Source organism: Moschus berezovskii, chromosome X (genome assembly GCF_049115385.1).
Source record: "Moschus berezovskii isolate FMDL1 chromosome X, NW_MosBer_1.0, whole genome shotgun sequence".
Taxonomy (NCBI): Eukaryota; Metazoa; Chordata; class Mammalia; order Artiodactyla; family Moschidae; genus Moschus; species Moschus berezovskii.
Window position 1 is genome coordinate 110,522,729 of NC_142488.1, and position 25,702 is coordinate 110,548,430.

Genomic DNA, 25,702 nt, shown 5'->3' on the forward strand with positions numbered 1-25,702 from the left:
TCTCCTCTTTCACTTTCATCAAAAGGCCTTTGAGTTCCTCTTCACTTTCTGCCATAAGGGTGGTGTCATCTGCATATCTGAGGTTATTGATATTTCTCCCGGCAATCTTGATTCCAGCTTGTGCTTCTTCCAGCCCAGCGTTCCTCATGATGTACTCTGCATAGAAGTTAAATAAGCAGGGTGACAATATACAACCTTGACGTACCCCTTTTCCTATTTGGAACCAGTCTGTTGTTCCATGTCCAGTTCTAACTGTTGCTTCCTGACCTGCATACAGGTTTCTCAAGAGGCAGGTCAGGTGGTCTGGTATTCCCATCTCTTTCAGAATGTTCCACAGTTTATTGTGATCCACACAGTCAAAGGCTTTGGCATAGTCAATGAAGCAGAAATAGATGTTTTTCTGGAACTCTCTTGCTTTCTCCATGATCCAGCGGATGTTGGCAATTTGATCTCTGGTTCCTCTGCCTTTTCTAAAACCTGCTTGAACATCTGGGAGTTCACGGTTTACATACTGCTGAAGCCTATATTAACAAAATAGGTAACTAACGAGGACCTACTATATAGCACAGGGAACGCCACTCAATACTCTGCCATGACCTATATGAGAAATAAATCTAAAAGAGTAGATATATGTATAATGGATTCACTTTGCTGTACACCTGAAATTAATACAACATTGTAAATCAACTACGGTGGTGGTGGTTTAGTCACTAAGTCTTGTCTGACTCTTGAGACCCCCTGGACCGGAGCCCGCCAGACTCCCCTGTCTGTGGAATTCTCCAGGCAAGAATACTGGAGCGGGTTGCCATTTCCTTCTCCAGGGAATCCTCCCTATCCAGGGATTGAACCCACATCTACTGCATTAGAAGGCATTGCAGGTGGATTCTTTATTGCCGAGCCACAAGGGGAGCCCAAAGATCAAGAAATCAACCGTACTCCAATACATAGAAAAGCATGCAGCAGGTCTACACGTACTGATGGGAATATCTGAGACACAGTATAGCAGAAAAATAGAAGCTGTAGAACAATAAGCACAGTATGAGTCGATACATGCAAAAATCCTCACGTGTGTATTGACACATACATGTATGTGAGTGCAGAGAAAGGCAACCAAAAAGACACCTCTTAAAACCCCAGAACCCAAGCTACCTCAGGAGAGGGAACCAGAACTAGGGGCTTACTCAGGGCGGGTAGTCAGTGCGCTTCTGCATTGTTTGATTCTTTTACAGCATAAATGTATTCACACATTACCTGTGTAATTTAAAAACATCTTTAATACACAAAAAGAGTTCTCACTCAGCTTTGCAGCAGGGGTAATTAGGATGCAGAGTCTGAGAGGAGCTGAAAGGAAGGCAAAAATGAAAGCGTGCTCCTGAGAACTGGAGGAGCCCCCACTCCCCTCCCCAATTGTGTTTCCTGTTTTTGCCTCATCTGCAGGCACCTGCGGTTTTGAAATACGTTATACCACATTTCATATCACAGGCAGAAACACCGCTCTCTTTCTCTTCCGCCTCCTCCCGAGGACACACCAATTTCGTGTTTTAATTGAATATTCGAAGGTTCATGTTATGAAGAACGAGTGAAGGAGATTCCAGCTGTGCATCAGTTTCCCCTTGCTGTGGTTCTGAAAAAAGAGTCCCATAAGCACCCAGATGGGCCACTCCTGTCCCCCTCCCGCCTCCAACCTTTGTGGCATAGGAAAAGGAGGGTCCATCTGTCTCCATTTCAAACTGGAGTGGAAAAAAAACCTGGGGTGGCCAAGTTAGCAGCTGTCATTCTGAAGGATAAGACCAAAACAAAAAGTTTGGAACTTATGGCTGATAAACGGGCTTGCCCTTGATTTTCTTCCTCTGGCCTTGGCACAGAGATGCTAGGAAAGGACAGAAACACGGAAATCGGATTCTCTCTGGCAGCCTCACGTGTCACTTCACGGTGGGCCTGATTTCTCACACCTTCCCTTTCTCTACATCCATCCCCAGCTCTGAATATTGACCTCTGAGAGACCCTGCAAATCTTCGGGATGTTCAAACTCAATGAATAGTTCAGTGATGCACGATGGACTATTAAGCGGATGGTAAAAAAACATATTCGAAGAATATTTAATAGCATAGTAACATGATCACCAAATACTGTTAGGTGAAAAAAACAAAACCTTGTGTATACAGGATCATCCCAATCATGGGGAAAATAAGTATATATGCATTTTTAAAAGCTTGGAAGAATATATACCAAAATGGTGACAATGGTCGCTTTGGAGTTGGTGCTTTCCTCTGTTTTCCAAACTTTCTACAGTAAGCATATTTTAATTTTATAATCAGAATTAAAATGTTATTTTTTAAAAGCATCTATGATGATATTTTCCTACGCAGGAAAGTAGCCTCAGATAGTTTAACAAAATCTTTAGTTACAATGAAAAAGTTGCTTTATGTACAGATAATCAGACAATTCAGTTAAGTATTCAGGTTTCAGGCAGTTTTATTGTATATAAAATATTTATTTTACCAAAAATACAATAAAACCTTATTATTTTCCTTATTATAACACAGGTGCATGCATACTAAGTCGTTTCAGTCGTGTCCAACTCTGCGAGTCTATGGACTGTAGCCCTCCAATCTCTCTCCATGGGGATTCTCCAGGCAAGAATATGGGAGTGGGTTCCCATGGCCTCCTCCAGGGGATTTTCCCGACGGGTTCTTTACCACTAGCGCCATGTGGGAAGTCCCATAATAAATAAATATATATATATATATAAAACATTATTATATAGCATATTGTTGTTTAGTCGCTGAGTCATGTGTGAATCTTTGCGACCCTATGGACTGTAGCCAGCCAAGCTCCTATGTCCATGGCGTCTTCCAGGCAAGAGTACTGGTGTTGGTTGCCTTTTCCTTCTCTAGGGAATCTTCCCAACCCAAGGATCAAACTCAAGTTTCCTGCATTGGCAGGTGGATTCTTCAGGGCTGAGCCATCAGGAAAGCCCCGTTATGCCTTATCATCATAAAGTATAATGGGGACTTCCCTGGTGGTCCAGTGGTTCAGTATCTGCTTCCCAATGCAGAGGACATGAGTTCAATCCCTGCTCTGGGAAGATCCCACATGCTGCAGAGCAACTAAGCCAGTGTGCCACAACTACTGAGCCCGAGCATCCTAGAGCCCGTGCTCTGCAACAAGAGAAGCCACCACAACTAGAGAGTAACTGCTCACCACAACTAGAGAAAACCCACCAAGCACAAAGTGGGTGAGGCCAACAACAACAAAAAGATTCATGTGAAGCAGGAGTCAAAGTCAAATCGCATAGCCTGATGAAGCAATCAGGTGGATTCTAGCCCTATTTGCTGCCTCCAGTGTTATCAAGTGTGTGCATGCTAAGTCGCTTCAGTCGTGTCCGACTCTGTATGACCCTATGGACTGTGGCCTGCCAGGCTCCTCTGTCCATGGGATTTTCCAGGCAAGAATACTGGAGTGGGTTGCCGTGCCCTCCTCCAGGGAATCTTCCCAACCCAGGGATCGAACCCGTGTCTCTTGTTTCTTGCAATGGCAGGTGGGTTCTTTACCACTAACAAGTGACATAAGAGACATAGGTTTGATCCCTGGGTCAGGAAGATTCCCTGGAGGAGGGCATGGCAACCCACCCCAGTATTCTTGCTTGGAGAATCCCATGGACAGAGAAGCCTGGAGGGCTACAGTCCATAGGGTCGCAAAGAGTTGGATACAACTGATAGAGATAATCATGTTAATGACCTGCATTATTAGCCATAAGAAGCACAAAAGCACTGATAAGTTCCCAGAGGTTAAAAACAAAAGCAAAAAACTCCAATATGCCTAACACATGAAATGTCAGGATTCCCCTGGCTCCGATTAAGCTGGGCTGAGGAAACTGACAGTAATAATAATGCCCTAACTGAAAGAGAGAAATTTGGGGGCCTTTTGGACGAGACATAAAGCATGCAAAAGCCAGCAGCACACCTTGGAGGCCCCAATGCCTTTCAGTGGGGGAGTAACATAGGGGATTCTGGGGAAGCACACAGGAAACCAAGCCCCCCATGGAGACAGAAGGTCCAACTGTGGCAAATCCAACTCTGGGTTTTAATACACCAGATCATTTCCAGAGTGGCTTTTCCTCCTGTAAAAGGCTTCACAGCAGGATTCTATTAAATAGCTAGCTCTCCTAGTGCATTTAAAAGGGGATTCAATAGACAAAAATTCAGCTGTCATGTACCTTTATAGGAAGACAATAGCTATATAGACCTACACGGATAGACAGACAATATCTGAAAGGTCGTTGTTTCCATTCCAGTTCCAGAGACCCTGCTGAGATAAAAACCACTGGCTTGCTTTCTCTACGACAGTCTTTCCACCCAGCTCAAGGAGTCAAAGCAGGGAAAGGTGGACTTAAATTCTGCCATCTCATTTGGAAGCAGCAGTAGTCAAGGACCTGAAAGAAATTAGGCCAGAGGACTAGAAAACACAAGAACCTTACGTTGTTAGAGCTGGAAACGCCCTTAAAGATCACTTCATTCAACCAGCTCCTTTTACAAAAGGGGAAACGGAGACTCGGAGGGAGGAAGTGGCGTGTCCCCAGTCACACAGTGATTGCAAGGCAGAGAACGGTGAGGGAACCCTGACAAGCAGACAGCCACTCTCAAATGGAAAGGCTGACTCAAGTGGCACAGAGATTTCTTTCTGCTGCTAGGATTCCAAGACACGGGGCTTGGGGCTGATGCTGGTCAGGAGGAGAAGGGTGGTGGAACAGGCTCACCAAGGCTGCTGACCATCTTCTGCCTCCTCTCTCCCACCTCCAGCTCCCAGTTCCCTCTCTTCTGACTCAGGCCTGAGCCTCAGTTTGGCCTCTAAGAGCCCCAGGGCTACCGAAGCCAACCGGCCAGATTCTAGGTAAAAGATCTCCTCCACCTCAGGCCAGGGGTGACCCCTGCCCAGGGTGGGTCAACTTTCCCACAAAAGCCAGACAGCTTCGCTTCCAATCAGGCCATTTAAACAGAGTCTCCTAGGTGTTCTGGCCATTGTTATCTCCAATCTGTTAAAAAGAGAAGAAAAAAAAAGGTTTACTCACAGGCCTCTGGATGAATGCCCAACTGTCCTCTGGGGAGCCTGAATTTGCCTCTGCCTCCATCTGGTCTCATTTAAAGGGGATCTGAAAAAACCCAGTTCCTGCCTCAGCGCCAGTGCTCAGAGCCGGGGCCTCTGCTGCAAAAGGAAACCGAACACGACCTCACACCTCATCAGGACCGTGAAAGCAAGGCTTGGCCCCTGCTACCCCGGCGCTTTCCTCGGGGATCAGAGAAGGCCCTGGCCGGAGAAACCTGAGCCCTGGGTCCTGTCCCTGAGAAGGCCCGCGAATCTTTCCCGCAGTCCCCTTTATGTGAGTGGAAGGAATGACCCGACTCCGAGGCCAGTGGAGAGCATGCTGCGTAATTCAGCAGATGGCTGCCTCTAATGAGAAGACACTGCAGAAGCGGGAACGTTATTTCTCCCCCTCCCAAGCATGTGGCCTCCTTCCTCTGTGCAGGCAGCAGAGAAAACCCACGGTTTCAAATCCTAGCAGCACAAGCCTCCTCCTGCCAAACCGAGGAGGAAGGGTCTGTGTTTCTAATTCATCCTGCGCCCCCCCCCCCAGTTGTTACTTAAAATAATCCATCATTACATGGCTGGTGGCTCCAAGATTTTTATTTAAAGCAATATGGGAAAGAAGAAAGAAAGCAAGCCCACACATAGCCATGACTGTGCTATCTGAGGTTTAAGCTGAGAATCTCTTTTTAACATCAGAGCATCTCCCAAACACCCAAATATAGTCTTTCTCGACCTCTATGATTAAGTGTGCTGGGGCGGGGGGGAGATGCAGTGAATAGAGGGGGAAGAGGGGACATGTCAGGATTTTTATTTCTTGGAATCATGAAGACAAGGCCAGGGTTTTTTAAAAACTGAATTTGTGTCATCTGGTAGGTGTTTCATTGCTTCATCCACTGACCAGCAATAACACTTTGGACTACGTCATTTGGTCTCCCTGAACCCATAAAATGAAAAGAACAATAACACTCGTCCAGGAAGCTGCTGGGGAAAATGAAATCATACAGATGGAAGCATTTTGAGATCGTTGAAAGACACATGTTACACTCATCCACGGTATTCTTTTTCTTTCTTTTCTCACTGGTTCTTTCTCGAATGTGGTTTTAATGTACACGGGACTGAAAAGTGCTACTCAGTTGTTGATACTAATATGAAACCACGGCTCTGATAATCCAGAAACCCAGGAAAGTCCAGAAATCAGTCCCATTTAGTTCTGGAATACCTTTTTCCAGGGGACTTAGATTCCTAGTTAGTTTTGCTCAGGCTAATGCTATGGGTTCGCTCCCTTACCGCACACAAAGGGAGGGGCTGTGCTGGCTAACAAAGCCAGCAATTAATAGAAAATTTACAGCAGAGACTCTACAAAGCAAATGCTGTGCACACGACTGCAGATCAAAATCTCATTATACTATACAGACAAATTGCTCCGTTGTAATGCAGTTTTCTAATAAGAACGCCGCTGACACTCACATTTCCGGGTTTTAGGATATGAAGAGGGCTTATTCTGGCCTCTCATCTGGAAGCTCTGAGAGGGCTGTCGTGTGGGCCTTGCCCACCACTATATTCCCAGCACCTGGCACAGAGCCTTGCAGAGTCAGTGCCCAATAAACACATGCAGAAGGAATGAATGAAAATAAAAGTGTGTGAATTAACAAAGGAAATGTTCCCAGCCTGGGAACAGAAGTGAGATCTCCCCCATCTTCACACCTATCCTTCTGCTGATTAAAGTCCTCAGCAAGCCTTTCCTGTCACCCACCACTACCCGCCCCCCAACCCCGGCCAGGGCTGGATCAGGTCCCCTTGTAATGAATTATCCTAGCAGGCAGTAGCTCTCTTCTGCAGCACATCACAGGGATAATCATAGTTAATTGTGTCTGCCTCCACTACTAGATTGTAAACTCCCGGAGGTAGGGGTCATGTGGCATTTGCAAGGAGGAGGACGGACATTGCCATTGCCCTACAACTTTTAACTTTGCAAAGTCTCAAACACACAGAAAAGCTGGAAAATAGTACCATGATCATCCACAGACCCTCGACTTAGATTCATGAAATTTTGCTATTTGGGGCCATGCAAGTTTTCTTCAGTGCTGTATTTGCATATGCTGTATTTGCAGAGATATGGGTGAATGTTACAGTTTTCCTCTCCCTATCTGGGGTAGAATATGACTTTTAGTTGGAGTTGGTGGAGATGGCTGAGGCAGGGCACTGCAATGGGAATCAAGGTTAAGTGTCATTTGATAGCAAGACCAGAGTGCAGCCACCTGTAGGTGGTACCCTGGCAGCATTAGGCCCGGCAAGCTCTTTCTTTAGGGAGAAAGACCATTATCTGGCTGCCACTGAAGGAAAGTATCATTGTTTACATCGTGGGATAGGTTCAAATCAGAATCAATAAGCCCAACTTTCTATGGGCCAGCACTTATAGGCTGGACCCTAAAAGGCAACAATGAAAGAAACAACTCAGTGCAAGAGCCAGCAGCTGTGGCCTCTAGGGCCCACATCATGCCTTCTCAGTTACCTTGGACAAGACATGGAACCTCGCAGAGTGTGTGTGTGTGTGTGTGTGTGTGTATATATATATCAGTTCAGTTCAGTTGCTCAGTTGTGTCTGTCTCTTGTGACGCAGTATGTGTGTGTGTGTGTGTATACATACATACCAGTTTGGTTCAGTCGCTTAGTCATGTCCGACTCTTTGCGACCCCATGGACTGCAGCACGCCAGGCTTCCCTGTCCATCACCAACTCCCGGAGCTTGCTCAGACTCATGTCCATCAAGTTGGTGATGCCATCCAACCATCTCATCCTCTGTCATCCCCTTCTCCTGCCTTCAGTCTTTCCCAACATCACAGTCTCTTCCAATGCGTCAGTTCTTCACATCAGCTGGCTAAAATATTGGAGTTTCAGCTTCAGCATCAGTCCTTCCAATGAATATTCAGGACTGATTTCCTTTAGGATGGACTGGTTGTATCTCCTTGCAGTCCAAGGGACTCTCAAGAGTCTTCTCCAACACCACAGTTCAAAAGCATCAATTCTTCGGCCCTCAGCTTTCTTTATGGTCCAACTCGCACATCCATACATGACTACTGGAAAACCCATAGCTTTGACTAGATGGACTAAAGTCAATAGACTTTAAGAAAATGGTCTACATAAAAATAAACCCTTAAAATATATTTGTGTATGTGTGTGTATATATATATATAGTCTAGTGGTTTTCCTGACTTTATTCAGATTTAAATTGAAGAAAGTATGGAAAACCACTAGACCATATATAAACATATATTTTTTAAGGGTTTTTTGGTAAACCATTTTCTTAAAGTCTTTATTGACTTTGTTACAATATTGCTTCTGGGTTTTTCTTTTTTATGTTTTGGTTTTTTGGCCGAGAGGCAGGCAGGATCTTAGCTCCCCAACCAGGGATCAAACCCACATCCCCTGCATCGGAAGACGAAGTGTTACCCACTGGACCACCAGGGAAGTCCCATTAGGGTATATAGTAATAGTAGCCCTAGCCACATCACAGGCAGGGGCTGGAGATGGGAGCATCCCAAGAATCTTCTTTAGTTCTCTAATTATTTCCCCATGTACACAATTAGTCTCTCCAACTAGACTAGAATAAGTTTAAAAGCCAGGAAGTATGTCTATTACTTTTTTTAGTATCTTGACCAGGGCTAGCCATAGTGCTGGACACTTATTAGTCAATCAAATAAACCCTGTGGACACGATAAATAGTTTTGTCACAAAGAATTATGGTGTTCATTCAAATAGGGTGGGGTTGTGTTAGGGACGCAAAAGCTGAGCTTTCAAGTTGCATGTGTGCACAAATAAGGGTCCTACCCAGGAACTCGAAAGTCTGTTTTTGTCACTAATGATGTTATCTTACAAGCCAGAGTGACCCTCAACTGACTCTGGAGAGGACAGCCCATCCCTTACACACACCAGAGCACTACTTGCATGGCACCGTATCTCAGAGCTCATTAAAAAGAACTCCTAGGCTAGGCACACTTAGATTTAGACTCTAGTCTTCTTTTCCCAAACCCCGAATATGCCTTTGCTGAAAGAAACAATCAGCAAGCAGACGTCCAAGGTCTCCCGAGTTAATTGCATCTTCCCCTGGTGAATTACAACTTCTTACAGACACAAAGGCAAGCAGAGAGACAAATGACACAGAAACAAGAGCTTCACTGAGTGGGGGAGGAGGGGGGCCTGGAGAGTGACGTCAGTTTTCCCAGCAACCCATTTATCACGGTAACAAGGTCTCAAGGGCTCTGGCTGCTCTTTCAGCTTCAGGATCTGGCATACAATTTTGTTCTTCATTGTAGCATAGGGCAAGGCCACCCAGAGCAAACTGGAACCAAGCAGAGCAATCCAAGTGGCCCTAAACCAACCCCCTCCATTTTTAGAACAAAGGGGATCTCTGGGTAGCCCCAGGTGAAACACGACCTTCTGGAAGGCTCCCCTTTGCTACATCTGCCCTGCAACCCTGATTCAGGCTAGGGGGACTGGTGAGAGAGTATGGGCAGGTCAGTGCAAATTCATTAGCGGACAAGAAAAATCATTAGCATCCTTCTTGGTCACTAAGGATGGAGCAAGTGTAATCTAGGGGACTAATTCTTCTCCTTAAGGAATGCCATCGCTAAAATAGAGGAGCGGAGAGGCACTGAGGGAGCCCTCAAAACACTAATGCAATACATATTAGAGTGCCAGTCTTGGGGAGAAAAGAATTCTCTCAAACGCCATTATCACAGAGCATGGTCTCCCAAGTACTCCTGGTCCTTCCACACCCTGAATGTCTAAAGAACTCCAGGCTGGGGTCTTGCAGGGCAGCAGGGGAGGATCCAAAGAAATCACCTTGCCCTTCCAAAGAGGAACAAGACGGTGGAATAAATTTAGCCATATCCTGTAGAAAAAATGCTACCAGATTCTGGATTCAGATTTTGAAAACAAATCAATTTCAATTACACCAAATACCTAGAGGCTATATATGTACATATATATTTGCACTAGAATTGCATTGCATGGACTATTTCCCTAAGTAAGTATGACACAAGGTTTAAAAACCCTGTGTGTGTGTGTTTCAGAAATTTTCATCAAGTAGTACGGATATTTACTGTCGTGGGATCTGACCTAGCTCTACTTCAGTCTCCTTCCTCACTTCAGGGTGCTGGTAACTGTGGACTTCTTAGAAATCCCAGACACTCAGGGAGGAATAGAAAGGCCAGGTTGTTCTCTCAAATGGAAACATCCCCCTCCCTTTGCAACAAAACTTCTGGTCTAAAAAAACAAACATGGAGCTTCAGGTCATTTCAGTATAATTTCTCTGCACATCCCAGGCTGGAAAACTTCAGTTCGTTAAACGAAGATTTTTTTTTTTTTTCCAGAGTCGGCTGCCAACAAAAAGAGAGAGACTGCACTGCTTTCGCAAGCGTCACACTTATTTTCCTGAGTCCCATGACAAGAAGGCAACGCCACAGGTTTTGGCACCCAAGCCCAGTCACACGGAACTCGCACCGGAGACAGACCCCCCACCCCCACCCCCAGGGTCCCGCAAAACCTGGGTCAGGTGTCAGAAACACGCCAAAATACACAGCCAGCCAGCCACCTACAGGCCAGCGGACTGCAGCCCACACAGACTCACAAATGAGACCCAGAGGCACTCAGCACAAGCAGACGGGGAGTGAAGCGTCCGGACCCAGGGACACGCACCAGGGAGCTGAGCACACTCCCAGAAACAGGCGGACGCATCAAGGGTCACAGACAAGCCGGGCACCGCCGTGGTCCGCCCGGGGAGGCACGAGTGCGCGCGCGCACTCACACGCAAAGTGATACACACACACACACAGACGCAGTCACATATGTAATGCATATGGAAAAACCCTACCCCAGCCAGTCACCTCCCCGCCCCCCTCACCACTCGCCGCCTCCTGCCCCAGGCTCACCCCAGCCCCACTTCCCTCTGGCCGAGGAAGCCCGGGTCCCGGAGCGTGGCGGGGCGCTGGGGCGCGGCCCGGCCCCCCGAGTGAGCGAGGCCAGGGTGCCGGGGACCCGAGGGGCCCGGCGGCCCGTGCGGCCATTCATTCGGCAACGCCCCAGCGGCGGGGCCGCAGCTGCAGCGAGGGCGGCGGTGGCGCCGGCTGCAGCTCTTGGGTGATGCGAGTTCAGCCGCCGGCCTGCAGCCTGGACCAGCCCGCCCGCCACCACGGTTCTCGGGGACGGAAGGCTGGGGGACTGAGTCGCTGAGCCCAGGAGCAGAAGTCCCGCCGCGCCCGGGCTCCTGGATGGTGCCCACTGCCCCTCCTTGCGGCGGCGGTGACGGCGGCCAGGTCTCCTCGGCTCTTCCGAGGCCCCCGGCCCCGACGCAGGCACCCAAGCCCCGCACTCACCACCTGGCGAGCTATATCGGTCGCTGCCATCGCTCCTGCGTCCGCCAGGGCTGCCACGGGCGCCGCCGCAACTGGAGCTAGAGCACAGGAAACAGCGGAGCTCCTCCGACAAAGAGAAAGTGTTACACTTCGGGCGCAACCAAGTCCGGCGGGGGGAGGTGCAAGGGAGGGGCCCCTTCGCCGCTGCTCCAACCCCGACCTCTCCTCTGTCGCCCACCCCCTCGGAAGTGGGGTGAGGCGAGGGGGCGGATTTAACGCGCCGCTTCCCTCTCCTGCGAGCAGGGTTCCAGCTCTCCCTGCAACCTCAGTTGTAGGCCTTTGCGGAGGGAGGCGGGGGCTCCCCTCGGTGACCCAGTCCTTTGCCCGCCCCCCCCGTCACTGGGCTCCGTGGTACGTCCCGACCTCTGCTGAATTGTCACACCCCTCTCCGCTCGTTTTCCAGCCCTGAGTACCCAGACCCCCGAGGCTGGAAGGGAGCCCCCGCCCCTGCCCCCCGCCGCGCACCGCTCGGCGGCTGACCCCTGCGGTCCTCCTCTTCCTCCTCCCTGCATCCCGGGCCCCCTTTTTCTCCCCACCAAAATCTCAGGGTGCTTGGAGGGGAGCGGCCGCCGCTGGAGTCTCGCTGCTCCACCACACCTCCCCCACCCCGGCCCGGGAGGGCTGCTGAGGCCGGCGGGGGACCGGGAGGCGGAGAGCCTTGGCAGGTGCCGCTTCCCAGCAGAGCTGAGAAAGGGGGCGGTTGGAGGGAGCCGCACTGCGGGACCCGCATCTGAGCTGTGACATGCGGTGTCCGAGGCCAGGCGTCCTGACACGAAACGCCCATTCTGCCCTGGGGTTTCCACGCCTCGGGTGCTGGGGGCTGTCGTTTCCGAGCTCACCACCGTTAGGTCCCGCGCCTCCTCTCCCCAGCGAGCCCTAGGCGATCGGCGTGTGAGCGGAGGCTCGGACGACTTATCCCCTGTAGAGCCTGGACCGCCGGCGACTCTCAGAGGAGGGGCCCGGGGCTGAAATCCCAGCTTCGTGGAGCGGAATTTCGCAGAGGGACGTGGAGCAGCCTCCAGGGGCTCTGTCCCGCCCCCTGATTTCCCCTTAACCTTGGGTCAGCCCGAGGCTAGGCGGCCGCAGTGAGCAGAGGAAGACCCTCCGAAGGCAGAGGCTCTGCCCGCCTGCCTTCCTTTTCCTCTCGGCCCTGGGTCGCCGCGGGTCCCCTCCCTTGCCCTCAGCACCTCTCCCTCTCTTCGGCCTGACGCCCCTCAGCCCTTCTCCTGGCCACGGACCCTGCTAGCTCCCTGGCGTGTACGAGGCCGGAGCGGGCAGTATCATCCACTCCACTCCTTAAAAGGGCAGGTGCCCTGGTCTCTGAGAGGGTTCCTCGAGTGGAACCCGGGGCCGCGGGGGGAGACAGATCCCTGGGGGGAAGCCCGGCCGGCAAGGGGGCCGGGATGCGGCGTGGAAGCTGGCCCGAGGCGGGAGCGCCTGAGGTGGAGAGGCAGGAGGGAGGAAAAAAGAAAAACGGGAACCACTGAAAGGGAGGAGGGACCCGACCCGGGGGCCCGCGCGCGTGGAAAAGGGCAGGCAGAGAAACTGGGGTGGCCGTAGGAGGCGCTTCCATGGCCCTTGATTCCACCTGCCGGAACAGTGCGTGTCACACGGTCTCCGGAGGCTCTTCACGTGTGTGTGAACCTTGAGAACAACGACTCCGCAAAATGCATCGCCAGAGCCTACTTTAGAGCCTGGCATCCACCAAGCGCCCAATTGAGCATTTCCTGACAGAGGGTTTGGACTGGGGGGGGCGGGTACAGGAGAAGAAAGAGACACAATCCGGAGGTGGCTCTATAGGGACAGAAGAGCCGGGCTCTGGAGGTGCCCATTGTGCGGGAGACCCGGGAGGGGCCGAAAGAGAAGAGCCTGGCACAATCAGGGAACAGAACTAGGAAGCTCTGTGGACGGCCAGCGCTGGCCGGAAGGGCAGATGGTGGTGGCAGAGAACTGGGGCGACTATCGTCTCCGAGGCCCGCCAGGACGCTGGGGCAGGGCCTGGGCGAGGCTCCAGGCCCTGGATTCGGGTGGCCGACACGTGCGGGACCGGGCTGGTATTTGCGGAACCGCCGCAAGGCTGGGCCGGGGCCGGATGGGGGCGGGGAGCAGTGGGGGCGGGCGGCTCGCAGACCGGGTGTTTGGCCGGCAGACAGGTCTGCGCTGTAAAGGTTGGGGCGTGGAGAGCGGGGAAGGGCTGGAGGTCATTAACTCTGACCTGGATCTGCGGTTTGGTGGGTGGCGGGAGCCGAGCCGTACATTTGGAAAGCAGAGCTGAGAGCTGATATCCGCAGCGTCGGCGAGCAGGCGGAGTGCCCGGCGGAGCTGGACTGGCCGACTGCGGGGCTCCCTGGGAACCCTGCCTGCCCCCTTCCAGCACCACCCCGCTCCCGCCTAAGCGCTCCTTGCCCACCAAAGCTCGAGGCATTTCCACCCGGCACAGGGGCTACCGAAGCGCCGAAACCTTGGTGCCCCGCCCGTATGCCCCTCTCTGCCCTCCTGTCCCTAGGAACCCTCACAACCTCGCGGAGGCCTCCGCCTGCAAAACAATGGCCCTCGCAGACTGGAACCAAGTGTGTAGCTCCAGTTTTCCTCAACCCTTTGGTCTCTCAGAAACCTGCCACCTGCGGCTGCAAGCGCCTCAGGCTTCCGGGTTTCTGCGGGGTGCGGTGGGTGGTGATGTGTGAGTATGTGTGCATTTGTCTGTCAGTGTGCACCCGCTGTGTCTGTGTGTCAAGGTGTGTGTGTGTACAGGCATGTATTTACTGTTTGTTTTTTTTATCTGCTACCGTGTGTGTGTTTCAGTGAGTGCGTCTGTGTCGATGTGTCATTGTGTACTTTTGCTGTGTATTGGTATGTATGAAAAGGTGTGCATGCCAGTGTTGTGTGTGTGTCTGTCAGTCTGTGCATGTCAATGTGAGGGTCAGTGTGGGTGTGTGTGGGTGTGTAGAGACGCTCTAGCTTACTACATTCTGGGCTTTACATTCCTTGCCTGACTCCATGCGGGGGGCCCATAACTGAATGCTATGGATTACCATCCTTGTTTCAACGAAGAAGTGGGGGGAAGGGAAGGAGAACACAGAAATTTGGAAATTCGCTGGGTTCTCTCTCCCAGTCTTTGGTCCTGGGTCACGTGACCCAGACACAGGGCGGAAACAAAGGGCTGAGGCAGGAAGGCTCACTAGTGGTCAGTCACTTCCTTGCATGTCTGTCCCTGTTGAGGTCTCGTGGACCCTCGGGACCCATGAACCTGTCTTCAGGTTCAGTGTATCCTAGCAGGGTCCCTTGAGCCCTGCACAGTTATCTGGCAGGTGCTCAGTCAATGTTTGTTGAGTGAATGGATTAACGGAAGCATGTAAATGTGGTGTTTTCAGTGTTTCCACTGTCCTTAAGGAAGCTGGAGCAAGCAGCAACTTCCGCAGGCCAGCAGGTGACTGTCATTAACTTGCTAATATTGTTTGTGGAACCGGACTCCCCAGGGAGGGGAAATGGCCATCCCTACTAGATAGGAGGGGGCCCTAATTAAAGCCAAGCTTTAGAAAAGTCACCCTGATGGCTGGGGAAGGGGGTGCTCAGACTGAATGGGGGAAGGGGTCAGGAATGTGGGGAGGGAGGGAGAAGAGGGCAGTGAAATGGAGCTAAGAGCTCAGGAAAGGGCTTTGTCCTGAACCTGGCTTTACGGAAGAAGAAAGGATAGTCATGTTGCTCTAAAGTGGAGACGCCAAGAATCATCTGAAAAATAAGATCAGAAAGTTGGAGGAAGAGGACAAGGTGAAGCGGAGGGGAAATGACCTGAGATTAACCAAATTGGACAGTGCTGATAGAATCAGAAACTCAGTGAAGGGGCTAAGAGGAAATAGGATTCCTTTGTGCATCATTACCTCCTGCCTCTGGTTTGACGTCAGCAGTTTATCCCAGCAGTTCTCAAAAGGTGATCTTTGTCTAACAGTCTCAGTGTCACCTGGGAAGTTAGAAACGCAAACTCTCAGGCCCCAGCCTAGACAGACCTACCAAATCACAACCTCGAGCACAGAGACCCAGTAACCTGTGTTTGAATAAGTCCTCCAAGGGATACTCATTTATGCTAAAGTTTGAGAACCACTGGTTTATCTGAAATCTAGCCATGGATGGGACACAGGAGTGAGTAAAGTTTGGCGGGATATTGAGGGATAATTCTGAAGCCTGGACTGTCATACTAATGACAGATCCTGGTGGATTACTCCAGTGGGCAGCATGAGAAGACAGTGCCTAGGTTGGAAAAGGAGTGCCATAAAAGATGGAGAGGGAATCCCTGTAGGCAGCTGGAAGTTTCTAAAGATAAACTTTGCTTCCTTTGAAATTTTACTCTTCATTCCATGAATATGACCTAAGCCTCCATTGCATATCAGCCACTGTGCTCAGTGCCAGAGGACTCAAGAAAAATGGATGACAAGAACCCCTGCTGTGACCTGAGGTAGCCCCCTGGCCAGTTGCCAGCTCCACAAACAGCCAGTAACTGGATAAGTGATCTAATCAGGCAGGGGCAAGACCTTGGGGAGGTAGACACCCAGAGAGGTGAGGGAAGGCAGCTCAAAGACCCATTTGGGGACTTTCCTGGTGGTCCAGTGGTTAGGGCCCCACACTTCCACTGCAAGAGGCGTGGGTTCACCCCCTGGTCTGCTGGGAGAACTAAGATCACACAAGCCATGCAGCATGGCCAAAAAGAAAAAAAAGACCCATTTGGATTGAATCCTGAAGAAAAGGTAGTAGCTTATCTGGCCATCAAGGGGTGGGGTGAACAGTAGCAGAACAGCATGTGTAAAATCACAGAAAAAAAAGGCAAGAACATTTAGGGAATTCCAACTCTTGGCCAGAGGGAATGGTAGAGGAGAGGACAGTGGTTGTAAATGAGGCTGAGAGAAGAAGGGGTCAGCGCTTGAAGGGGCATGTTGGCCATGCCAAAGAGCTCAGCCTTTATGCCCCAGCGTCCAGAGTCTCAAGCTGTGCTCTCTAGGGCCAACACCTGCTCCATTCTGGAGCCAAGTGAGACGGATGCTCACAGTGAAAAAAAATCAATTAATGGGTAGAAACTTTTCTATTTTAACTTTTTTTAACTATAAAGTTTTCTTCAGTCTTTGACAGATGCTCCTTCTTGTCTGTGAGCAGGCAACAGAATGAATGAACATGTAGCAAAAGAATATTAAACAGACAGTCCCAGGACTGATCATGCTTAATTCAACAGTTTATTTCTTTTTTCATGGACATCTGTGCTTGTGGCTATGATTTTGTATTGCACTCACATTATGTAGATGTATTTTCTGCTAGCAGAAGTGTTCTTTTGAAAAGTGTTTGATTTCATATGGTGCCATGGAATATATCAATTATTTCCTGGCATTCTAGAAAGAATACCACAGCTTCCAGCTGCCATACCACCTGAACCAGCTGGAGAAACTGTCCCTTAGATGGTGAGGAGCCACCGAAGGGTTTAGAGCAGGGGAGCAGAATGAATGCATTTGCAATTTTGAAATGTCACTCTTGTTCCAGCTTGGGGAGGAGACTGGAGCAGAGGGTGATGAAAGCAGTTAGGACTCGGGAATTAACACACGGTTGTAGCAGTTCAGGCAAGAAATGATGGTGATAGTGACATGGGATTGGAGTGGAAGGGAGGGAACAGAGCACGCTTTGAAAAGGGCATCCATTATAAGGGCCTTGTGCACCACGTTAAAGATGCTAAGGTTTCACCCTCTAGAGAATAAGAGTCTTTGAAGCAGTGTTTCTTGATGAATGGCTGCAGCAGAATCAGCTGTCCTTCTTCTTATAGAAACAGAGGCCAAGAGGCCACCTCGGACCTGCCAAATCAGAATCTTTGTTTAGGAGGAGTATGGGTGTGTGAGAAGCTCTCCAGGCGGTTGTGAGGTGAATTACCACTGGAGAACCACTGCATGATGGCTAGTGAGTGGTGGTATAGCAGTGAGATCTACGTTTACACAGTGCACTCAAGACACCAGAAGAACTGATTGAATGAAGGCAAGAAAAGAGACAGATAGCACTTGTGTTTGTTTTTGTTTAATTTGTGGACAAAGAATTACAGACAAGTGCGAAAGTAAATCCTCTTTTGCACCCACAACTCATTGTTCAGTATGAGTTTTGATACAGATAAGAAGGAACATGATCCATAAAATGGGTGTATATTGATGAGCATAAAGATTGCTTCCAGGGCTGTAGAGTTAAACAGGCTTTTAAATTACCAGCTGTATTGATCCTAGTACTCAGTTTTAATGTTAACATAAAACAAAGATGGGCTTCTTTTTTTAGGCTTTTATCTTCAGAATACAGTGTCTGGCTTTTCCAAAGGTATTGGCATATCCCAATGATCTCTGTCAAGTTTTAGGGTGTGATAACTTAGGAATTAATATGATTTGAACTTGGTAAATTTTTAGAGAACTAGACAGATCCCATCTCCTAACCCTAAACAGGATCCTATAGTAAACTGCTTGAGGAAATTGGATCTTGAAAATTACAGGTGGCAAAGTTTGAAGTGTACTCCATTGAAGATCAAAAAGGCCCAACTAAAACAACTGTGGCAAACATCACAGCTGTGGATCGAGCAGAACTTTTTGAAAGCGCTACCTTGAAGATGACAGCTTTGGAGGAGCTATGGTGATTGGCCGTGGAAAGAATCAGGACGTGTGGAAATCCTTAGAAATTTATTGACTTAAATAACTTTGCCTATGTTATGAATAAAAAGAAACCTTTGTGCAGAAAAAAAAATAAAAAAGAACAGAGACAGGGAGAGCAGTCAGGAGGCTACTGCCATGGTCCTAGGCTGACTTTCTGCATTCGGCAAGAGCCAGAACTCAAGAGAAGTTTCGGTTCACCACTCCCATCAGGGATACTAGTTATCCTCAGAAACTTATCTGTACACACTGTTTTAGACAAATGATACAATTTTGTATTTTCCCAAACAATTCTTGTTCACCACAATTAGTCCTCAGTGGTCTTCCCAGAGTCACAGAGTTTGCCTAAGATGTATAATCATGTAAAATGCATGATGTACCTACCAGGGCACTGCACTAAGGACTGGGAGAAGTAGAAAGAAATATGAGATGCGGCTTCTGCTCTGAGGGAAGTTCCTGTCTAACCGAGGAAACCAGATATATATGCACTAACAGTCAAATGTGCTGTGCTGTACTTGTGTTTAGTCGCTCAGTTGTGCCTGACTCTTTGCAACCCCATGGACTGTAGCCTGCCAGGCTCCTCTCTCCATGGGATTCTCCAGGCAAGAATACTGAAGTGGGTTGCCATTCCCTTCTCCAGGCGATCTTCCCCACCTGGGGATTGAACCCAGGTCTCCCGCATTGCAGGCAGATTCTTTACTATCTGGGCCACAAGGGAATAGTGAATACCAAGTACGTAGTAAGTCAGTAACCAAGATGCAGCACTGACAATGAATACCAATGCTCTGTTTCTTTTCTTTTTTGTTTTTGTTTTTGCCATGCCTCACAGCTTGTGGGATCTCAGTTCCCCCACCAGGGATTGAACCCAGCCCTGGAAGTGAAGGCAGTGAGTCATAACCACTGGACAGCCAAGGAATTCCCCCAGTGCTCGATTTCTTAACCTAGCAATGGTCACATGGGTGTTTGCTTTATAAGTATTGATTTTTGCTTTGTCTTTCTGCTTTAGGAACACTTCAGGATATGTTACATTTCACAAGATTAAAAAAAGGTTTACTGCGCACCCTAGAGCCCAGGCTCCTCAACAAGAGAAGCCACTGCAGTGAGAAGCTGGCGCACTGCAACTAGAGTAGGCCCCACTTGTTGCAACTAAAGAAAGCCAGAGCACAGCAATGAAGGCCCAGCACAGTCAAAAGTAAATAAGTAAATTAATCAGTTAATTAATTTTTTAAAGAGGTTTAAAAAGACAATAAGTTCTGTGAGTTGAATGATATTCACTGATAGCCCCAGACATGGTACAGAATCTAGAGAAACAAGGTGTCTACCCAGGGACCTTGCAGTCTTCCACAGATGAGCCACCGGCACTGCGAAAGGATTGGAATAAGCCACAGAAACAGAATCAAGATGGTAGTGACACCTCAGTGAGATACGGGCTTCACCATCACCACCATCAGTCATTGGTTAAGGCGAAGTTTAATTTTTTTTAAATCATTCTGTCAGTGCTTTGAAAACACTTTGATTTGGTTTTGTATCCATACACATGTGCATACACACACAGAATATCTTATTCAATAAACTGGGAATAGAACATCATTATCAAAAGAGAGGATTCAGATATGCTAAATCTAGCAGGTTGATATAATTGCTGTAATTAAGCTTTCAATAGGATTCTCAGCTTCCTGGAAGCCATAACAAAGGGAGAAATACTGGTTGGCTTCATTTTGTGGGGCGTTTCTGTTTTTGTTTTTCTGGCTGTGCCAAGCAGCTTGTGGGATCTTAGTTCTCTGATCAGAGATTGAACCTGCACCCTCCGTAGTGACAGCGTGGAGTCCTAACCACTGGACCACCAGGGAATTGCTGTTTTACATATTTTCTATACATGAGAATCATTAGCCTCACAAATATTAATAGAGTACCTGAAAAATGAAAGTGAAAGTGTTAGTCGCTCAGTTGTGTCTGACTCTTTGCGACCCCATGGACTGTAGCCCGCCAGGCTCCTCTGTCCATGGAATTTTCCAGGCAAGAATACTGGATGGAGTGAGTAGCCAATCATTCTCCAGGGGATCTTCCCAGCCCAGGGATCGAACCTGGGTCTCCTGCAGGGCAGGCAGATTCTTTACCATCTGAGCCACCAGAGTACCTACTGTATGCCAAGTGTTAGTCTAGGTGCCGGAGATCAATGATGAGTGAAAACGAACTTGGTCCTTGCCTTCATGGAGCTTAGTCAGTAGGGAGCACAGATAATAATCAAATAGTCATATGCATAAATGAAGAACTAAAAATGCAATAAGAACAATTAAGGATATTTATTGTGCCCTGAGAACCTATAATGGCAGGGGTGGGGGATGTAGATTTGACTCAGTCTAGCCTATGAGTGCGGAGAAGGCAATGGCAACCCACTCCAGTACTCTTGCCTGGAAACTCCCATGGATGGAGGAGCCTGGTGGGCTGCAGTACATGGGGTTGCTAAGGGTCGGACATGACTGAGCGACTTCACTCTCATTTTTCACTTTCATACATTGGAGAAGGAAATGGCAACCCACTCCAGTGTTCTTGCCTGGAGAATCCCAGGGACGGGGGAGCCTGGTGGACTGCTAGGTGAAGGGAGAACTGGAGTTGAAAGAGGATTCCAGGCAAAGGGAAGAGCATATGCCGAGGCTCCATTCAAGGGACAGAAAGGAAACTGGTGTGCCTGGAGTACAGATGGACTGGAGTGGAATGCAATGAGGCTGGAGACATGGGCATAGAGCCAAATCATTCAGGGCCCTTGGCCATTGTACAGAACTGTTTGGAATTTTTTATGCTAAGCAATGGGAAGCCACTGAGGGATTTGAGACAGGAGTATGACATGATCAGACTGGTGTTTTGAAAAGTTCCCTGGCTTCAGTGTGGAGAGCATATTGAAGAGAAGAAAATGGAGGCAGAAAACCAGTTAAGGGAATTTCCTGGTGGGCCACTGCAGAGGCCACAGGTTCAATCCCTAGTCAAGGAACTAAGATCCTATGCCTCAAAGCACGACCCAAAATAAAGGAAGGAAGGAAGACAACCAGTTAGGGAGCTTTCCTGCTGACTCAGTGGTAAAGAACCCACCTGCCAATGCAGGAGACATGGGTTCAAGTTCTGGTCCAGGAAGATCCCACAAGTCACACAGAAATTAAGCCCGTGCACCACTACAATTGAACCTGTGCTCTAGCACCTGGGAGCCAGAACTACTAAGCCCATGCACCCTAGAGCCCGTGCTCCACAGTGGTAGAGGCCACCGCAATGAGAAACCCAAGCACCATGGCTAGAGAGTAGCCCCTGCTCACTGCAACTGGAGAGGGGACCACACAGCGGCGAGGACCCAGCACAGCCAAATAAATTAATTTAATTAAAAAAGAAAAACAGTTAAGAGGCTCTTTTAGTCGTCCAGCTGAAAGATCATGGAGGCTTATACTAGGGTGGTAGAAGATGGAGAGAAGAAAGCTTACTGGCTAGCTATTTAGAAGATAAAGACAACCTAGACTTGGTAATGCGGGAGATGAAGAAGACAGGGATGCCAAAGTTGACTCTTATGTTTCTGGCTTGTATGGTAGTGCTTTTTATGGAGATGGGGGAACACTGGAGAACCTCTGGTTTGAGGAAGAGAGAGACCATCTTTGGCTCCAGTTTGGAACTAGCTTGAGTTTGAGATGCTTTTGAAACACTGAAGGGGAAGATGTCAAGTAGGCAACTGGAGCTCCCATAAAAGGTCAGGCCTGGAGATAGAAATCAAGAAGTCATTGGTGTATAGATAATGTGGAAAGCCATGTGAATAAATGAAATGACCTAGGGAGAGAGTAAAGAAGAAGACCCAAGACTAATCCCTGGAAAACACCAGCATTTCTAGATGGGAAATGAGAAGTAGAACTTGAGAAGGGAACTGAAAAGGAGAAGCTAGAGAGGTTAGAGGAAAACCAATATCCTGCCTGTGCCGTCAAAGCCCAAAGACAAGAGAATTTCAAGAAGGTAAATATCAATAGAATTGAATACTGCCATGAGGTCAAAGAAAGTAAGGGAAAACTGTTCATAGAATTTAGGGTTCATGGAGGTCATTGAGCTCAACAAGAGCTGTTTCAGGGGAGTGGTGTTGGCAAAAACTGGCTTGAGCATGTTGAAGGATGATTGGAAAATGACTAAATGGAGTCAGGAAATATAGTCAATTCTTTGGAGAAGTTTGTGAAGAAAAACAGAGACAGAATGGTAGCTGGAGGAAGATGTGGGGGCTGAGGTTTCCTTAAAGATGGCAGAAAAGACCTGAGAATGCTTGGATGCTTTTGGAAAGGATCCAGGTGAGAGAGAGTCACTGAATATACACAGTGATGAGCTGGTAAATGTTTAACAACTGGTTCTTTGAGGGGGAAAAAAAACAACCCAGATATGTAGCATTTGCTGATTTCCATCGGAGAAGGCAATGGCGCCCCACTCCAGTACTCTTGCCTGGACAATCCCATGGACAGAGGAGCCTGGTGGGCTGCAGTCCATGGGGTCACTAAGAGTCAGACACGACTGAGTGACTTCACTTTCCCTTTTCACTTTCATGCATTGGAGAAGGAAATGGCAACCCACTCCAGTGTTCTTGCCTGGAGAATCCCAGGGACGGGGGAGCCTGGTGGGCTGCCGTCTATGGGGTTGCACAGAGTCGGACATGACTGAAGCGACTTAGCAGCAGCAGCAGCAGCTGATTTCCATGGTACAAATATTCTTACAACAACTAATATCAAACTGTCAGTATGAAGTCTCAAGCCCTACCTGATGCGAAGAACTGACTCATTGGAAAACACCCTGATGCTGGGAAAGATTGAAGGGAGGAGAAGGGGACGACAGAGGATGGGATGGTTGGATGGCATCACCAACTCAATAGACATGAGTTTGAGCAAGCTCCAGGAGTTGGTGAAGGACAGGGAACCCTGGCATGCTGCAGTCCATGGGGTCACAAAGCCCGCCAGTAGGCTTCAGCACACCACTAACAGCAGAAAGATTTATGTTCAGTTATCAGTTATATTTTTCCTTTTATGAATTTCTCATACATGTACCTTGCCTACTTTTACATTGAAACACTTTTTTCTCCTTCTTTAGTCCTATGAGCTCTTTATATAGTGAGGATACTAACCCTTTGTCATTAAGTTTATTTGTAGTGGATTTTTGGGTAAAAAAATTAAATTATTTGTATAGTCAAAATCTATCAATATTTCCCTTTATGATTTTTCCCTTGGAGTTCTGCATTTTTTGTCTATTAGTAAATTGGCACTGTGCTTTACTTTTTGTGAAATTGGCTATCATGAATTAGCTTTCCTAAAGCTGAGGTGTTTTGTTATATTTTAGGTATTTTTTATGTGGACCATTTTCAAAGTCTCCATTGAATTTGTTACAATATTGCTTCTGCGTTACATTTTGGTTTTCAGCCACAAGCTATTTGGGATTTTAGTTCCCCAACCAGGGATCAAATGTGTAGCCTCTGCATTGGAAGGCAAACTCGTAACCACTGGACGACTGGGGAAGTCCCCAGCTGAGGTGTTTTAAACTGGAAAGGTGATGAACAGACTGTGACTCTCAGTGACTTCACCAAGGTACTACCATCTTGTGAGTTCTACTTGTGTCAGGTAACACGCTAACCTCATCTTTTCAATTTATTATTTTAAATACCATTATAGGACATAGGCTTGCCAAGCACCCACCCACTCTTTTAAAATTTCTGCTCCAATAATTTGAATCTGCCTTTCAATCACCTGTACAGATAGTCCCTCCTACCATGGCAAAGGAGACATTCAGGGACCTTACAAAAGTAAGCTAGTGACAAGATTCTGTCATCACCTGCCAAGAAGAACCTCCAAAGATAATCAGACCTCATATTTTGCTCCTATTAGAAGTAATTAAGGTAAAATTGTAACCATTGACTGTAGCATGTATTTTCCATACTCAATTGATCAAGTATCAAATAACTTTATAAAGTAGGTTCATTCACCTGGGGGCATATTGACTTGCAGCTAATTCAGCCAGGCCCACTCATGGGTAACTCATGTTATTTAAAATCAGACATCCCATAGTGTCAATCTGCAGTTGATGGGGTCAAGTCAAGGATACAGCCAGAGTTTCAAGGGGTGGGTAAGCCAGTGGAATGGATTCATTTATTCAGTAAAGGGATAGAGAGCACTGCTGAGCAGTGTACTTAACGCTGGGGACATAGCAGTGTACAAGTGCTGTTATGGAACTTACAGTCTAGGTGGGAGTAGAGGGAGAAGAAGACATACAGGCCATTACAGCACAATGTGATAAAGAAAGCCGCGGATGCTCTGAGACCCTCAGGGGATGGGTACCCAATTCAGGTAATGAAGCAAGGCTGTCCAGACATGGTGATAGCTAAGTTGAGGCCTGAATGGAAGTAGGAGATGGTTGGGTGAAAAAGAGAAAGGCAATGGTCATCTCATCAGGCTGAGGTCTAAGAAGAAAACACTTAATGGGTGGGAAAATGCCAGATGGTAAACAAAGGTTCAGAGGTGGGTTCCAGTGGTGTGAGTCTATTATCTTGAGCAAGAGTCAAAAACTGAGGGTGAGCATGGATGTGTATATAGCAGGTTGGGGAGCAGGTTCCAGAATTAAAAACCTTTTGTTTTCCCTGCAGGGATGTGGGTTATGGCGACTTTGAAGAGCAAGTACTTTTTTTTCTTTTAACTTTTTATTTTGTATTGGGATATAGCCGATTAACAATGTTGTAATAGTTTCAGGTGAACAACAAAGGGACTTAGCCATTCATATACGTGGATTCATTCTCCCTCAAAGAGCAAGTAGTTTTTAAAGTAAGCACACAATGAGGCTCTTTGTATAGCATAGGGAACTGTTCAATATCTTGTGGCAAACCACTGTAAAATAATATATATATATATATACACACACACACATATACATATATATGTATAACTGAGTCACTTTGCTATCAGAAGAAATTCACACAACACTGTAAATCAACCACACTTCAGTAAAAAAATTTTAAAGTAAACAAGGGGGACTTCCCTGGTGGTCCAGTGGTTAAGACTCCATGCTTCCACTGCAGGCGGTGTGGGTTTGATCCCTAGTCAGGGAAGGAAGATCTCACATGCCTTACTGTGGCAAAAAAATTATAAAAGGATAAACATTTAAAAAAATTAAAAAAAGTAAACAAGATAAAAACAAGCATGCCTTGAGCACAGGTGGGATCTCAGCTGCTGCTGCTGCTGCTAAGTCACTTCAGTCGTGTCCGACTCTGTGTGACCCCATAGACGGAAGCCCACCAGGCTCCCCTGTCCCTGGGATTCTCCAGGCAAGAACACTTGAGTGGGTTGCCATTTCCTTCTCCAATGTCTGAAAGTGGAAAGTGAAATCGCTCAGTCTTGTCCGACCCTTAGCAACCCCACGGACTGCAGCCTACCAGGCTCCTCCATCCATGGGATTTTCTAGGCAAGAGTACTGGAGTGGCTTGCCATTGCCTTCTCCGGGGATCTCAGCAGAAATGACAAAAACCCTTTCTGGAAGCTTGCTTCTATATGGCATGCCTGAT

General features: G+C 48.0%; 1 protein-coding gene and 1 non-coding gene across 5 annotated transcripts in view; one reads left to right on the forward strand and one right to left on the reverse strand.

The window, feature by feature from the left end:
* The window catches only part of SEPTIN6 (septin 6), a 79,683-nt gene extending 68,030 nt beyond the window's left edge, over positions 1-11,653 (reverse strand). Inside the window, exon 1 of one of the 4 annotated variants that reach the window (XM_055438155.2) lies at positions 11,462-11,653. In XM_055438155.2, coding sequence (XP_055294130.1) covers positions 11,462-11,491 — 30 coding nt within the window. In that variant the 5' untranslated portion in view covers positions 11,492-11,653. Of the gene's footprint in view, positions 1-5,071; positions 5,155-11,461 lie in introns of those variants that run through there. The other 3 variants (XM_088834082.1, XM_055438152.2, XM_055438154.2) reach the window with 3 other exon arrangements.
* A 5,868-nt stretch (positions 11,654-17,521) lies between these two features.
* On the forward strand, positions 17,522-17,647 carry LOC129535338 (small nucleolar RNA SNORA40). Its single transcript, XR_008681613.1, has one exon. It is a non-coding gene; the product is annotated as a small nucleolar RNA SNORA40 (small nucleolar RNA).
* The last annotated feature ends 8,055 nt before the right edge of the window (positions 17,648-25,702 follow it).